Genomic DNA, 14,568 nt, shown 5'->3' with positions numbered 1-14,568 from the left:
TCTTTTCATCCCTGTGTCATCTTAAGATAGATCAACTATTCTCTCTGCTAGGCTCCAAGATAATCACTTACTGTGTCAAGCTCATGAAGTAGCATGAGTGTCCAGTAATGCAAAATCCTTGGAGAGCATTAAGACATTCACCACAATCTTGCATTCTTGATTAAAACATTTTTTTATATGGATGGACCAGAACGATTTGAGCCTTGTCCATGTCAAAGATTGCAACAATACTTAATACTCCACTTCCATTCAATAAATACTGTCAAAGTAAAGCTTACACTCAACTTCAGACAGCTGTCCTCTGTTTGTGCTGTGTTTATTACGTGTGAGTAATTTGTATGCCTTAGGAGAACTCTCATCTCAGCAAACCTTGTTGAAGTTCTGGGTAGTTCAGAACAAATGCAGCTATTGGTTGCATTTTTTTACTTATCTTGATAGTACTTATCTTGCTTCCTTGTATCTGTGTAATTTCTGTAAGACACAGTAGTACTGAGGGAGCTCTGAAAGGTGTGATAGTCCTGAAATTTCTTTTTAGTAGTGTGTCTTGTATTCTGCCTACCATCCCTGGTACTGGAAAAGAAAGTCCTACTGTGATATCGATTAAATGAAATTGTGCCTAGGCTTCTGTGGCTGTTCCAGAGGTAGAGCTATTGCCTGGCACTGTATTCATCTCCAGCAATCTGCACGTTGCTTTTTTACCAGTCAACATTGCCACTGTTGGCCTGCTTCATTGATATGTCAGCTTGAGACTGCTGGGGCAGTGATGCGGAGAAACACACTGAACTCTGCTAAACATCATATACTGGATTTAGCTGCCAGAACCCTACCAGAATGAGAGAGCAGTGCTACAACTGATGTTGACTTGATGCAGCAAATACCATTCATTCTTTCCAACAGCCAGTGGGGGTGCTGCTGTCAATAGCTCTTGCAGTAAGGTCCACACTTCTATTTTGCTTGATGTTCCCACATCAGACTTATTAACTAAACAAGGTAACAACCACTTGGATGCCATGATCAGTTTTCAGGCCTTGTTTCTTAGGGGAAAGTTTGTTACAGATTTTTCTTCTTGCAGGAAATGTGGGTTAACTAAATCGGTGAGCACAGTTGTTAATTTGCAATCCAAATAGGATTTACTACTAAAAATAATGACTGGCATGGTTTAGGGTGAGACTTGCAGACTGTGTGATGAAGAATCAGGTACTACAATGGTAGTGAGACTTTGTTCTCAAGAAATTTTTAACATTGCTGGTTTCTTAAACAGCACTTCACATCTATTCCTGCTCTAGTCGAGTTAGGGATGTTTTAAGTGGCTGCTATAATTTGTCAGATTACAGGAGCTGCGGCTTCCTCTTGTCTGACCTCTGGAGCCCAGCTGGTATGTCCCAAAGGGCTCGGGTTTTGCTCTTCTGAAGCCCATGGATGTGGCTGCTGCTTTCTTCCTTGGGATCCAACCAGTCATACACAGACACACACCGTACTGACGGCTGATTATATAGATTGCTATGCACCATGTGCTGTCTTCAACACCCGCATAAAACACTGTCAGAACTTGCATAAAACATAAGTATAGACAGCCAAGTCTCTTTCCTTCTCTTCAGCTATCAGGCTTGAACTTCATTAGTGAAAGTATGTACTCCCTTCTGCAGCCTCACAACTCCATGCATGTTTATGAGCCCCTCAACCATCCATCCAAGGCTTGCTGTGTCTAATGCTCTGTCTTGTGTTCCATGAATCTCATACTCCCCAGCTGTTTGCACAGCAGCAAACAGCAGATGTACGCATGCCTCTGTGCATGGTTCCCTCAAATACCAGCATGGGCTCTTGCCCTGGCAAGTATCCCTGCCTGGGCTGCCTGGGTGCTGGCTAGACCAGCTTGAAGGTTGCTAGTGAATTACAGCCCCGCACACCAGCTGTGCAGGGTTGGGGAAATGCAAACCTTCTGGCCCAGCCCAGCAACTGGCACCCAGCCACACAGACCTTACAGCCTGTGACTCCCACTCCAGTTGCTGGTGCTGAGAGACCCTTATTCTGTTTTTCTCATCCCCTTTCTCCCCTGTAGCTGGTAAGCTGTGTACCATGTAGGTACACACATGTATATGTAAGCTGTGACCATGAAGCCTGTGATACATGGTCTTATTTCAGTAGCTGAAGTAGACCTACTCATTTGCTCCAGTTGCTGGCACCTTCACCTTCTGTCAGACTACAGTTGCTGGCCCAGAATTCATGCACACTGGTCTCCCCACAGTAGCTCCAGATACGTGCTCTTTTCACCTACAGATGTGCTCCTAGGATCTGTAGTTGCCCTTCCAGCTAATGATGTTGAGCCCCTCCTTCTCTCTAGTTTCAGCTTCATCCCTTTGCTGCTCCAGTTGCTAGACCTGAATGGACTCATGCCTGCCTCCAGTTGCTGACATACAGCTCCTAGAGAATGCGTGCATGTGGGCTTGAGAGTGAGATGCACAGAGTAGTTAGAATTTAATAAAATAGGATACATTGGTGAGCATGTGCAGACTGACAACCTCTTATGCAACTGGCCCTTTTGCTACCCTTTTCTGTTGCTGCACGTCTGTTCCCTTTCTCCTAAATGTTCCTTGATAAGCATTGCATAGCTGCACAGGCCTTCCTTGAATATCCTCAATCTTTGTGTTCCTCTTGTTTCCCACTTATTAGAAGTCACAACATCCAGACTGCACCTCTACAAAGCTATGCCTGGAGTTTCTTAATAGCCTATCAGTTAGGAACTGGAGACTTTCAGTCTTTGTCGCTGTCTCAGTTGTCCCTTGTCTATCAGGTTTATGGCTCTACTTGTTTATTGTTTCACATTTTACTTATTCCCCCTACTTCTTTGCTTGTTCCTCTCAGTTTACTTATCCCTTTACATTGAATGGTCTCTGATTGGATAACCTTAATGAAGCAGTTTTTCCTTTATCTCCTTTTCCACAAAAACACATTATTTTGGATTTGAGCTGATCACTAGTGCTGAACTTTTTCTACTCTTAAGTGTTTATGAAATTAAATCTGTTTTTTTTCTTCTTTTAATTGCAAACAGGTACATGGCTCCTGAAGTTCTAGATGATTCGATAAATATGAAACATTTCGAGTCATTCAAACGAGCAGACATCTATGCAATGGGATTAGTGTTTTGGGAAATAGCTCGGCGGTGTTCAATTGGCGGTACGTGGCAACTTTACAAAATGGGTCATATTAAGGAATTAGAAGTAACTTAAACTTTTTCAGGTTCTGAAAACAGTTTGCTCAAAAAACAGTGCAAAGTAATAGCCAGTATATCTCGGACTTTCTAATTGTTAATCCTGTAAATGATAACTGGTCTATTCAACCTCTTTCTAGACTGACGAACCATACTTGTTGAAGAAAATAGGAAATATTCTTGTCTGTGTTAATTTTTTCTCTAAACATTTACATAGAGGGGAAAAAGGGGTAAAGTTTAATATTCTTGTGAGCGAGGGGCAAATGCCACTAGACCTAGCTATAATGTGTTCAGATAACATCTGTACCTTATTTCAAATGAAGCATACTGTTATAAACCATGTGCTCTGAAGAAGCATGCTCTTAGTATAGCATATGAAAGACTTCATGTAGCTTATCTCTCTTCCAATTTTTATAAATTTTGGATCCTTAAAGGGTAATGTAAACACTCCTAAGGTATGGTTAAGGATTTTTGTTTATTTATTTCTCAGTCGTTGTGATGTAATTTTTAAAAATGAAAACAAAAAACTGGTAGAGTACTGATAATGAACACAGTAAAAAATGAAGAATATGTCATCTGGTGTTAGCTAAAATTAAGCTATTTTCAACCTATTACAGGAATCCATGAAGATTACCAGTTGCCGTACTATGACCTCGTTCCTTCGGACCCTTCTGTTGAAGAAATGAGGAAAGTTGTCTGCGAACAGAAGTTAAGGCCCAATATTCCAAACAGATGGCAGAGCTGTGAGGTATTAACTAACCTTGCTAAAGCTGCTTTAATGGACACTAGAGCTTTTAGTGATTTCAGTGGCTTAAAATGCTTATTGTTGAAGGGAGAAGAGCTGCTTCTAGGAGAACTTAATTAATTTCATTCTAATCATTATGGCTTTATTAAAAGCATTGTTCCTTGGTTATACATTAGTATATTATGTATATTAAATGTAATTTCATAGAAGTCAATAGCTAACTCTGCATGGAGGATTCTAGGATCCTTTCCTGTGAAGCATAGGTGATGCTAATATAAATTAGATCTAGTCTGAACTACATTATGCAGGAAGCATCATTGCAAATAAATTATACGGTGTCTGTCTGGCATCGAGTCAATGTCCTTCATAGTAGGCTGCACGATGCTGTGTTTTGGTTTTGTGACCAAAATAGTCTGATAGCACACTGATGGTTTAGCTGTTGCTGAACGGTGCTTGCACAGCTTCAAGCATTCTCTGTTTCTCACCTAGGCTGGCAGTGGACAAGAGCATGAGGGAGCAGAGGCGGGACAGCTGACCCGAACTGGTCAGAGAGAATATTGTATAGCATTGCTCTGGGAGCCCAGCGAGGGCTACCTGCAGTGCATTCTGACTCACAGCTTGGGGGAACAGCTGCAGTGGGCTACAGGAGCAGGGAGGCACTGATAGGAATGAGGTGCTTTGGACAGAGGAGGGAACCTGGGCTGTGGCATGTGTGGAACGAATGCACAGCTGAGATAAGAGTTGGGCAAGGGTGCACAGGAAGGAGAGAAAGGTGATGAATGCACCAACAAACTGTGAGACGGGAAGTTATTGGGATTTAAATGACTAATGTAATACAGCTTTCATGGTATTTTAGAATGTAGAGCTGTTACTTTATTTCATCTGCCATATTTGTTATTTGCTTTGTTACAAATAACACATAGAAGCATTCAGATTTCAAAGAATGGATGCTTGAAGGATAAAAAGACTCCATAACTTTTTAGAATCCTTACAGAGTTTCAATTTGAGGAAGACAGCTCATAAACTTAATTGCTGTGCATTGAAATAACTCCTTAGCTGCAGGTACAATAAAAAATAGTGTATTTTTGTCTGATGTGAAAATTCAGAAAACAGGTACAGACAAGCTACTAATATTTCATTAAAATATTTTTTTCATGGGCCGAAAGTCCAGTGAAAAATATCAGGTTTGCTCTACAGTGTTTAGAGAGTTTTACTTTTCTGTAAATAAAGTAAGAATTTTTTTTTTAAACAGCATACTGTCCCATGCAGCTGTAGTACTAGTAGTGGACTGCAGAAATGCCTGAAGAGGCTAAGACAGAGCAGCAGTTACATGGGCTACACTGGAACAGCAGTGCATATAATGACTTGTGTTTCCTTCCCAGGCATTACGAGTGATGGCAAAAATTATGCGGGAATGCTGGTATGCCAACGGAGCCGCTCGGCTGACAGCTTTGCGCATTAAGAAAACATTATCACAACTTAGTCAACAGGAGGGGATAAAGATGTAATCCTGGATTTGCTACCGAAGAACACTGTAAAAATCCCTATCTGCACCAGAGTGACGTTTTAAGAAGGTTAATTGTTCTACCTCACTGGGGGAACAGAAGGATATTGCTGCCTTTTAGTACTTCATAGGAACGTCGCTTATTAGGATTTTTGTGGATGTGCTAAACAGTTGTGTTGGGTCTTTCTGTGCACTATGAACCTCTTTTCCAGGTTACTTACAAAACATCATGTACTCTAGTTTCATTAATCTATAATTTTTTATTTGGGAAGTTGATAGCTGGTCTTTGCTAGTGAACTGTGCTAAAAGTAGGAGGTCACTTCTAAAATGAAACTGGTTCAGTATATTGTTCTACAGTGCATTGATGGCTCTTAAAGCAACTTTATTCCTGCCCGGTACATTGACTATTCTGAACCACTGTCTCGATTCCTTGATTCAGATTGTGAATGTACTATTGGAGTATATACCTTGCTAGCTATTAAGGTAGTGTATCTTTTGGACTCTTACCTTGACTTACAAATTGACCTCATTCAGTTGTGGGAACATAACTTATGCAACTATACTTTATACATAATTCCTGGGCTTTTTCCACTTTTTCAGAACATTACATTGCCTTCAAAATAGATTGTATTACACCAGTAAGTGCCACTTTTGAGTCTTTTAATGCAAAATAGTAGGGACGTACAAAGCCTATGGTACTTTTGGTTTCAAGTTGAAAATTGTTCCTTTGCCTAGCTAAGATCTAACTCTCACTCATTGCAACAGTGAGTACATAATTCATGGAATATCTTCAATTTTACCAAAATCTGACTATTGAAACCACTGTAGGAGTTTTAAATAGTGTAAGCTAGTAAATTCACTGTCATATTTTGTAATTGCCAAGTTATGAGTCATAATTACATAGAAAATTTTTTTATCAAGTGGTACTTCTAAAATGCTTGAAGTACCTATCTACTTCAGAAAAGTAGAAAGAGTAAAATGTTAAGGGAGATTTTGCTTCATTAAATAAGTATGAAAAGCATATTTTCTGTGCAGTTCTCCTGGGTCTTAAGGCTCAAAGAACAATATTTGCAATTACACAAGGATTAAGCGCACCCGTAATTATAGAAAGGTTATTTGGGCTTTTGTACTAGAAAAGTCAAAGCTGCTTATAAATTTTATGTGCATGTATGTTGTGTGTGCCTCATACACAAAGTGGTGAGCTAGAGAAGGTGGTGAGCTGCAGGTCTTTGGATACAAATGCCAGGGGATTCTAGCAATCCTCTTCATAGTTAGAAGAACAAAGCTTATGGTGGCTTGTGTTGTCATAAGAACACAGAAGAACATGCATGGCTTTAGTCAAGATTTCCCTGAGTTTTTAAGGGTATCATAAGATTTTCACAAACTTGTTTGGAAATCGAATTACTTCCTGCCCAAATGTACAACAAAGACCTGCTGTTACCAGGATATTTTTTTAATTGCAATTTTAGGGAGAGTCTGGTTGATCTTTGGTTTCTTTAACGTCCAAAACAGTAGTATTTCAGTTTGTAAATATGCCTGGTAATTAATATGCCTAACCTGCCGCTCTCCAGAACACATCAATACCCATCCCATTACGCAACACACATGCCAACCTTTAGCTTAGCTTCCTTTTCATCCCTCAGCATAGAACCACTGAGAGTTTCTCACCAAGATGGTGGCAGTGGCACAGTGGTTGCTGGCAGCAGCACAATCGAGGTTCTGTTCCGTGGCCTGTGATGTGTGGCAGCTAAAGCAGGAGGAGGAATGGGGCCCAGGAAGAGGAGGCTACGTAGGTGATGCAAGCCTTACCCAAGAAAAGCCTTAACACTTAATTTTTGTTCCACATTCTTACTGCTTGCTTGGAGATAGGTTTAAATGATGTCAGAATTACAGATTCTTGGAGGTTGAACTGCAAATAATGAAATGCTTTTTTCAACCACAAAATGGATGAGTTTATTCATACTGGAAGACAGTATCCAGGAGAAAAGGGAAAAATAAGAGAAGCTCTTAGAAACCGATTAGGCTTAAACATAGGTACAGCTGTCATGCTTATGTTTGTTTAGCATTATCTGACAAGTCAGGCTTATGTGCTTCAGGCCTCTGTCAATGAAAGCTGGACTAAAAAATACTTCATGTAGGTATTTGAAGTAAGCTATGCCTTTATGCACTTGGACAGTTGTGCACCACAGAGTTTTTCAATTATGACTGTTCAAAAAAAATGTTTGAATATAATGTAACTCCCAAGCCTACCTACTTGGCAGCCTCTCTAGCAAGTTCTGTGTATCTGTAGAGATACTTGAAGAAAATGGGTCATCATGAAAATAGGTCAGGATTTCCAAGCTAATTTCAAAGGCTTCCTAGTTAGTAATTTAATTTTTTATTTTGTAACTTTGTTACATTTCAAATTTTCATAGGTGTCCTGGGGTCCTACCATAGATACAAATGGTACAGCTCCTACTTCAGAACTATCAGGCTACTGGAGCGCCTCAGCTGTCCATAGTAATTTTGATGGTAACAGGAGAGCTTGCAGTATAATTCATCAAATAATTTTTAGTGGCTTTTTTAGTACCCACAAAACCTTATCAGCATAACATTTAATTTCCTAAAATATAAGGAACAGTTCTGTTGCATTTTAAAGAGGATGTACGGCAGATGAACAGCATCATGGCACACAGATGATTCTGTCAACAATATAAATGTGTTATATTGTCTCAACCACCTGCAAATCTTCATTCTCCTGAATTGCTAGCAACTGTTCTTATTTTGTTCAAAACTTAGCTCTGTAATAGAAGCTTGCAAAAACAGAACACAGAAGGATGCTTGATACAGTGTATGACATAAGGAATAGTGTTTAAGAACAACCTTATCATTCTTATTGGGCTGCAGAACAGGAAAATTCTGAATAGAGCTATATGTATCCTCAGTTCTGACACCACAACTTCAAGCTTTGTTCTTCTTTTCCATTGTATGAACTGAACACCTTTTACAAAGGCTGTGTCTGTATATATTATGTAACTTTAAATGTTACCTGTGTAAGATCATATCTTATATATATGGACACAGGTACACATAAGTATTTTTTAAATTAAGATTGTAATATCACCAGATCTGCTCTTGGAAATCCAGGGGGACCAAAATATTTTAGCATTCAAAATATTAATTTTGTATCATTTCAAGTATATACCAAAACAGTTTCTGATTAATACTGATGCAAATGTTTATTGTAAATATTACATACATTATACATTCACTTAATTTTTGTGGATTTAATCAACTTTACATTTTAGTAGCATTGAAGCCTCAGTTTGGTTTACAGACTTGTGACCAGATGGATATGGACATGGAGAACAAGGAGCACTGGAAATGGTCTGATGCTGAAAAGCCTGAAATGTCATTTTTGAAATGCTGGAATTCTTCAGGGACCTTCCAACCTTAAAAGCTGGAATTCTGGGATGTTTCTCAAGCAGACTTTCCAAGTATGACACACTGTCACCCTCCAATGGTTCTGCTTGTAGTCCTAAGAAAGACTTTGTATATAGGTAAAGACGTTGGGATTGACTATATGGGGACATGAAGGTGTCAAATGAAGTAAGAGGCTATTTTATTTTTTCAGTAATGGCTCTGAGTGTGACTGCCATGAAATTCACCTTTTAGTTAGTTCCTTGTTTATATTGTGCCATTGAAATGATTGCAAGGTGTTAATCATTTTGTTTAAAAAACAAACAAACAAAAAAACCCCTTCACCATATCGGTTGCTTTAAACTCAAATTACCTCTTAAAAGACCAAGGTACATTTACCTCATGTGTATATAATGTTTAATATTTTTCAGAATGTTCTCCAGGTTTGTAGTTTCGTGTTTCTAGAAATATGGGTATTACTAAATTTACAACTTCAGTGGTACTAAGTGTAATATCTGGTGCCCCAAAACACTTTAATTTTCAGTATTTTATTGTATTAGCAAGTTTGCTGCTTTGTCACTGTAGCACCTGCCCTTACATAGCTGTGTGGATACTGCCTTGTAAATTTTACTTTTTGGATGATTTGAGGATCCTGTACAGATGAGTGTCACTTTTTTAAACCTTACCAAAATGTGCATTTCCCTTACATTTCTGAAAATATGTATTGTATTTGTAGAGTATACATTTCAATGGATTGTAAATAGGACAGTAGAAGAGTGGATGCTTATGTTAAGTGCTAACACTACAGTAGAGAGATTAAAGCAGTGAAAATAAATAACTTTTTTCAAAATGCGTGAGTTGTCTTTCAGAACTAGAAGTTGCAGGAAGATATGGATTTGTGTGTGATGTTCCTACCTGCTAAAATGTGGGTTTACTGTGAATTCATTTCTCAGAAGGAATTTCTTCTAGTACAAAAATGCTAAAGAGATTTGCTACTGCCGAGGCAATCCACCTCATCTGTGCACATAATGACAAAGTGCCTGCTCTTCCTTGCCTCCTATAGTAATGTTGGTATAAGAACCTTGCTGGTGTCTCTCATCTCCTGGACAAAACCAGTAATGACAAATTGTGTCCTCTCTACTTTTATATTTGCATAGAAATAACAGAGCTGCTGAGGATTTTAGACTACTTCAGCAGCTCAGCACCTCAGTGCATCCCAGAACAGCAAGTAAAATGAGCTTGTGTTGGAGTGGATTGTTTCTGTGCAAAACTCAGTTTCAGGCTGGTGCTACATTTCTGAAGGGAAGTGGAGATTTAGACACAACAAAAATAGGACATCTTGCCCTCACGTAAGTTTTGGCTCAGACAGAATTGCCAAAATTACTTTTTCCAGCAAACTTTCTCCGCAATCAGAAGCCATAAGGTGTCCAGAGAAAGCCTATGGCTATGTCAAAACACTGCCTTCCTTTCAAATGCTTTTACAGGAGCTGTGATTATTTGGCTGAGAACACATCCCTCTCCCATGAGTGGCTAAAGGAAGGCCTTTGCTACCATGGTAAGCAAACAAAACTCAGTACAATCCTGAATCCCTCTACTGTATTTACTAGTAGAGGAAATGTGTGGCCTGGAACAAGCATAGTGATGTTGCTGTCTCCCAAAATTCATTTTCATTAAGTAGTTTTCTCTGTTTTTTGCTTTGAGGGCCTGAGTCTAACAAATGCAAATTCATAAACAACAAACAATTACCACAAGTAACTTAAATGGGAGGGTGTTTTAGGATCACTTTAGAGGAGACACTGAATTCAGGAGATCTGCATGCTGATTTGGATTGCAAGTCAGCATAAAGAGTGGCAGAATTTCAGCTGGCTCTTTTGCCTGGTATAATTTTTTTTTAATTTTTAAAGCATGGGACTGTTGAAAGGGGTTCTTTTTAACACCTACTGCAGCCAAGCAATGAATATTTTCTGTAGGTGCAGCATAACTAAAGAGTATATGAACAAACCACTTCTATGCAGTACCAAGTAAGTACTGCAACTTTCCTTTTATCAATTTTTGTGGCATTGGTAACTGATGTACAGGGAGGTACCCAGTAATTGTAGTATAGCGTAAGGGTGGTCCTGGCAGAAAATAGATTCCTTTTAAATAGGAAATCAGAAATTCCAAATTTCTCACTCAGTGCTCTTACTAGCTTTCTTTATCTATCCAGCCAAGCCATAACGTTTCAGCTGGAACTAGCAGTGTTCATTGTTTTGCTGATGAAGAATTACTAGAATCTAACACTGCAAACTCCCTTACTGACATGAGGGGCTGCTGTTTTGAGTCTCATAGATCTATCTTGGAGTGGCTAGAATTGTTCCCAAGCCTTCCAGGCTGGAAAAAATGATATGTTGGCACAGCATTTCCTTTGTCAACTTGACTGGGCTGCAAATAAAATCCAGTAGTGCTCAAGAAACCCACACCCTTAAGTCTTCCTCAGAGTTTCTTGAAAATAAGATTTAAATCCCCAGTCTCTGAGATGAAATGGTACCTGAAATCATTACCTCTATTTATTGTGGTATTATATTAAATATCTAAAAGCCTAGAAAGCAGAGGCAATAAGTAACAGTCTTAAGATGTTGTAAAACAAGAGTTGGTGATAAATTCCAAGTTGGCTGAGTTTCAATAGCTTATCTATTGCTCTGGACATCCCCAGATGCTAATTTGCATTCATGCATTTTTCCCATTCCCTTATGCTGTGGGTGTGGGAAACGTGTGTAGTTCTAGTTTTCGAACTCTTAATTAGTATAGTAATGGGGTAAAAATGGCAAGAATTCTGTGATACCATGGTTGCTGTCTGATTCTTACGTGTTTCCAAAGAGTGGAATCAGGCTGTGCTTTCTTTCGTTATTGCCCTCCTGTGGCTTGGACTCTCTGACCTACATCTCCTTCCATGGAAGAGAGTTTTCTGTCGCTGTTACCTGAAGGGTCAGTGAGATTCAGTTCCTGAACCTCTTTGGACAATTCTCCATGAAAGTGAGCTACCTTTTTCTTACCTTTGTTCAGGAAACTGCTTTGCTGTGTTTTTTTTTTTTTTTGCAAAGGTAACTCTTTCCCACACTAGATGTTAGAAGGCTTTAAATTTTTATATCGGGAGACATTAGACCTTACAGAGATCCTAATTTCCATCTATCGAGGTCTGAAAGGCCCATGGACTGTTGGTCTCTTCACTCCAATAATATTGTCAAATTGCTAATTTCCATCTCTTGCAAAGCCTCCTTGTGCTGAGGCTCACATGATCACAGGCGTGCAGCCTCCTGAGCCTCGTATCATTGCTGGTACAGTAGGTAAGCACAGCCCTTTCTCTAAACACTCTGAACAGCACTGAACTTCTCCCTCACTGAAGACACCGAAAACCTACCTGGACACCTTCCTGTGTAACCTGCTCTAGGAGACCCTGCCTTGGCAGGGGGGTTGGGCTAAGAGATCTTCAGGGGTCCCTTTCAACCCCAACAATTCTGTGATTCTGTGTACTTCAAGAAGGAGAAGGGAATAGTGCAAAGAAAAATATACTACAGCATTCCTTTTTTAACTTCTCCAGGCTGTGTTGTCAGTATGTACAGTAAGCTCACAGCTTCTCTCCTAAAGCCCAACTCTTCTGGTTCCTCAGTGAAGAGGATGCTTGAGGAGGAGAGGTGGATGTTTTGCTGCCTTTACTGTTGCTGCAGTTGCAGGAGGCTTGAAGTACAATACTGAGGAAACTCACGTGGTAAAATTTACCTGAAAGCTTGCATACAGATAATCTCAGTGTAACTCTACAAATGGTTAAGACATTTTAAAGAAAAGTTCCAGGAAAGAAACCTGTCTCTGTCCATTGTTCTGCTAGTCTTTGAGTTCTAGCACAAAAGCAATATTACATGGTTTAGGCTCTTCATGATTTCTTCCTTCGTAATGATGTGTTGCTGCAGCCATTTTTGCAGTTTTATGTGGCCAGATGTGTGTTTTGTTGTTTCCTCTTCCAAAGATGTTGCATTCAGCAGCTGAAAATAATTTTCAATTGTTTTAAAAAGAAATAATTTATGCTACAGGCAGTATATGTGATACCCTTTGAATTAAAGACAGATGTTTTCTTCAGACCATTTGAAACCTGGCTGAAGTTAAAGGAACTTATTTAATATGTGGTTCAACTGATAAATGTTTAGGTGTCACTGTTTTTCACATCATGCCACTCATTTTTAGAAGCTGAATGACAGCTTGGGGGTTTTTCCATCCAGTGGATCTTCTCTGTTGGGAATAATTATCTTGGTATTTCTTTGTCACATTTTGTGTGTATTTAGTGTTGTAGTATAGAGAAAGACAATTCCAGCACTCATCTTGCTCACTTGCTTACTTCACCCCTCTGTTTTAGCTAATGCAAAATTCTGCCTGCTATCGTGTGTGCTGAGTCACTGGCACTCAGTTCTCCCTGTCTCCCCACAGTTCCACTTCCTACTCTATGTCAGAAAGCCACTTGGAAAGCTGGAGGCAGTTGTTTTGGTTTAGTTCATTTGAAAAGGTTCCTTTTCTCTCTGATTTCTTGAGCTTTTCTTACCTTTTGTACAGCCTGGCTCTTGGAGACTTTACTGAGAAATTTTACCCAGCAGTGGGTCTCGCCCACATTGAAGTCCTACCATTTTTGTGGATGAGGGGAGAAGAATTCTCACCGACCATTCTTGACACAAGCTCCCTTGTTTGTGCACCCCTTCACACAGAATACCTCACACGTGGTTGTTTTGCTTTTGCTTTGGCCCCTTACTGCTCCAGATTTACAGGGTGAAACATCTCTGTTGTGTGCTTGAAGTTTTCAGAGTAAAACATCTTTATTGATATGGACTGTGACTCCAGCATCCTTAATGTTCAAAACCTCTTCTCAATTTTTACACATAAAGCAGTTCTAAAGTGTACAGTAAAATACAGCAAACTGTAATGCGCTGTTTCTTCTATATAACTTTCTGTTTGAAATAAGTTGTGATTGCAAGATTTCATGGAGTGACTTAGAGAAGTAGACCTCTGTATTGGTTTATGATACCATCCTGGAAAATATCTGAACTCAAGCTAGATAGAATTCCTTTAATGAAATTGCTTAGGTGGAAAAGGAAGAGGGATAACAAGACTAGAGATCATTCGGTGTTATCTGGGGTGAAAGGATCATTACCATGTCATCCCTGTTTTAACTGTGAAAAGATAGAAAGCTGTTCTGGTTGGAATTCTTAAAATCTATGTTTTAAAGAATACTTTGTTTACAACAGCCCATAGGAAAGCCAAAAAGATAGAGGTAAAAGTAGAATCAAATCAAAAGACCAGTGATGTCACTTTGAAGCTCCTTAGCTTCAATATATACCAACACGTGCTTCCTTCAGTGTCCATCTGTTAGGCGTGATTCCTAAGGCAGCTACACCCTGGTATAAATTATGAGAAATTATAGTATTTATAGATCTGGATTTGTTTGAATTTCTCATTTAGAGGTTAATACAGTCCTGGGTTATGACAAGACTTACACATGGTGACTGAGCTCTTGCAGATTCATATTTGATCAGGAAGCGAAGAGATTTAGAAGAAATTTGAAGATTTTCTTTTTCTGCACTCCTGAGGGTTTTAGTTGCAGCCACATGCCTTATCTAAGTGGTATTGGAAAAATTAGCCGGTCCGCCCAAGGCAAAGGCAGGCTTCTGAAGCAGCAGTGGTGTTTAAGGAGCT

At 39.3% G+C, this 14,568-nt stretch overlaps 1 protein-coding gene across 1 annotated transcript in view; it reads left to right on the top strand.

Moving 5' to 3' along the window:
• The window catches only part of TGFBR1 (transforming growth factor beta receptor 1), a 34,927-nt gene extending 25,219 nt beyond the window's left edge, over positions 1 to 9,708 (top strand). Inside the window, exons 7-9 of the mRNA XM_042043343.1 lie at positions 3,050 to 3,174; positions 3,826 to 3,956; positions 5,336 to 9,708. Coding sequence (XP_041899277.1) covers positions 3,050 to 3,174; positions 3,826 to 3,956; positions 5,336 to 5,461 — 382 coding nt within the window. The 3' untranslated portion in view covers positions 5,462 to 9,708. The remainder of the gene's footprint in view (positions 1 to 3,049; positions 3,175 to 3,825; positions 3,957 to 5,335) is intronic.
• The last annotated feature ends 4,860 nt before the right edge of the window (positions 9,709 to 14,568 follow it).

Source organism: Corvus kubaryi, unplaced genomic scaffold (assembly GCF_017639235.1).
Source record: "Corvus kubaryi isolate FWS band 111438036 unplaced genomic scaffold, C.kubaryi_AGA036_p1.0 37398, whole genome shotgun sequence".
Classification (NCBI taxonomy): Eukaryota; Metazoa; Chordata; class Aves; order Passeriformes; family Corvidae; genus Corvus; species Corvus kubaryi.
Note: the sequence above shows the minus strand (reverse complement) of the source record. Positions and strands in the feature narration are given on the sequence as shown.